Source organism: Bison bison, unplaced genomic scaffold, assembly GCF_000754665.1.
Source record: "Bison bison bison isolate TAMUID 2011002044 unplaced genomic scaffold, Bison_UMD1.0 scf7180017864526, whole genome shotgun sequence".
Lineage (NCBI taxonomy): Eukaryota > Metazoa > Chordata > Mammalia > Artiodactyla > Bovidae > Bison > Bison bison.
This window is the reverse complement of record NW_011495077.1, coordinates 3,718,364-3,718,704: the sequence shown is the minus strand read 5'-3', so window position 1 is coordinate 3,718,704 and position 341 is coordinate 3,718,364. Positions and strand designations below refer to the sequence as shown.

Below are 341 nucleotides of genomic sequence, written 5' to 3'. Positions count from 1 at the left end.
ATAGAGGCCCCGGGCCCAGGCTGAAAGAGGTGCGCACCCGCTCCGGCCTCCCGGACAAGCCCGGGCTCGGAGCGCCTCTCATCCTCTGGTCTCCGCAGCCAGAGGCGTCTGGGGAGGTGAGGCGGGCGGCGAGGAAAGAAGGGGGGTGTTTCTCCCGGGTGCGAGGAGGCCAAGAGGAGGAGGAGGAGGAGGAGGATCCGCTTCTCCGGGGTTTCCCTGACGCCAGCAGCAGCTCTCGGCGCGCGCTCCCCGCGCCCGTCCGCGGCTCCGGGGAGAAGGGGGAGGGGAATGGGTCCGTTGCCGCGGCCGTGAGGCGGCAGCCGGGATTGCAGCGGGGGCGG

The 341-nt window shown here is 72.7% G+C and overlaps 1 protein-coding gene across 1 annotated transcript in view; it reads left to right on the top strand.

Moving 5' to 3' along the window:
• Positions 1–341, top strand: part of NEO1 (neogenin 1) — a 240,744-nt gene that overhangs the window by 497 nt on the left and 239,906 nt on the right. Inside the window, exon 3 of the mRNA XM_010831422.1 lies at positions 5–116. Coding sequence (XP_010829724.1) covers positions 5–116 — 112 coding nt within the window. The remainder of the gene's footprint in view (positions 1–4; positions 117–341) is intronic.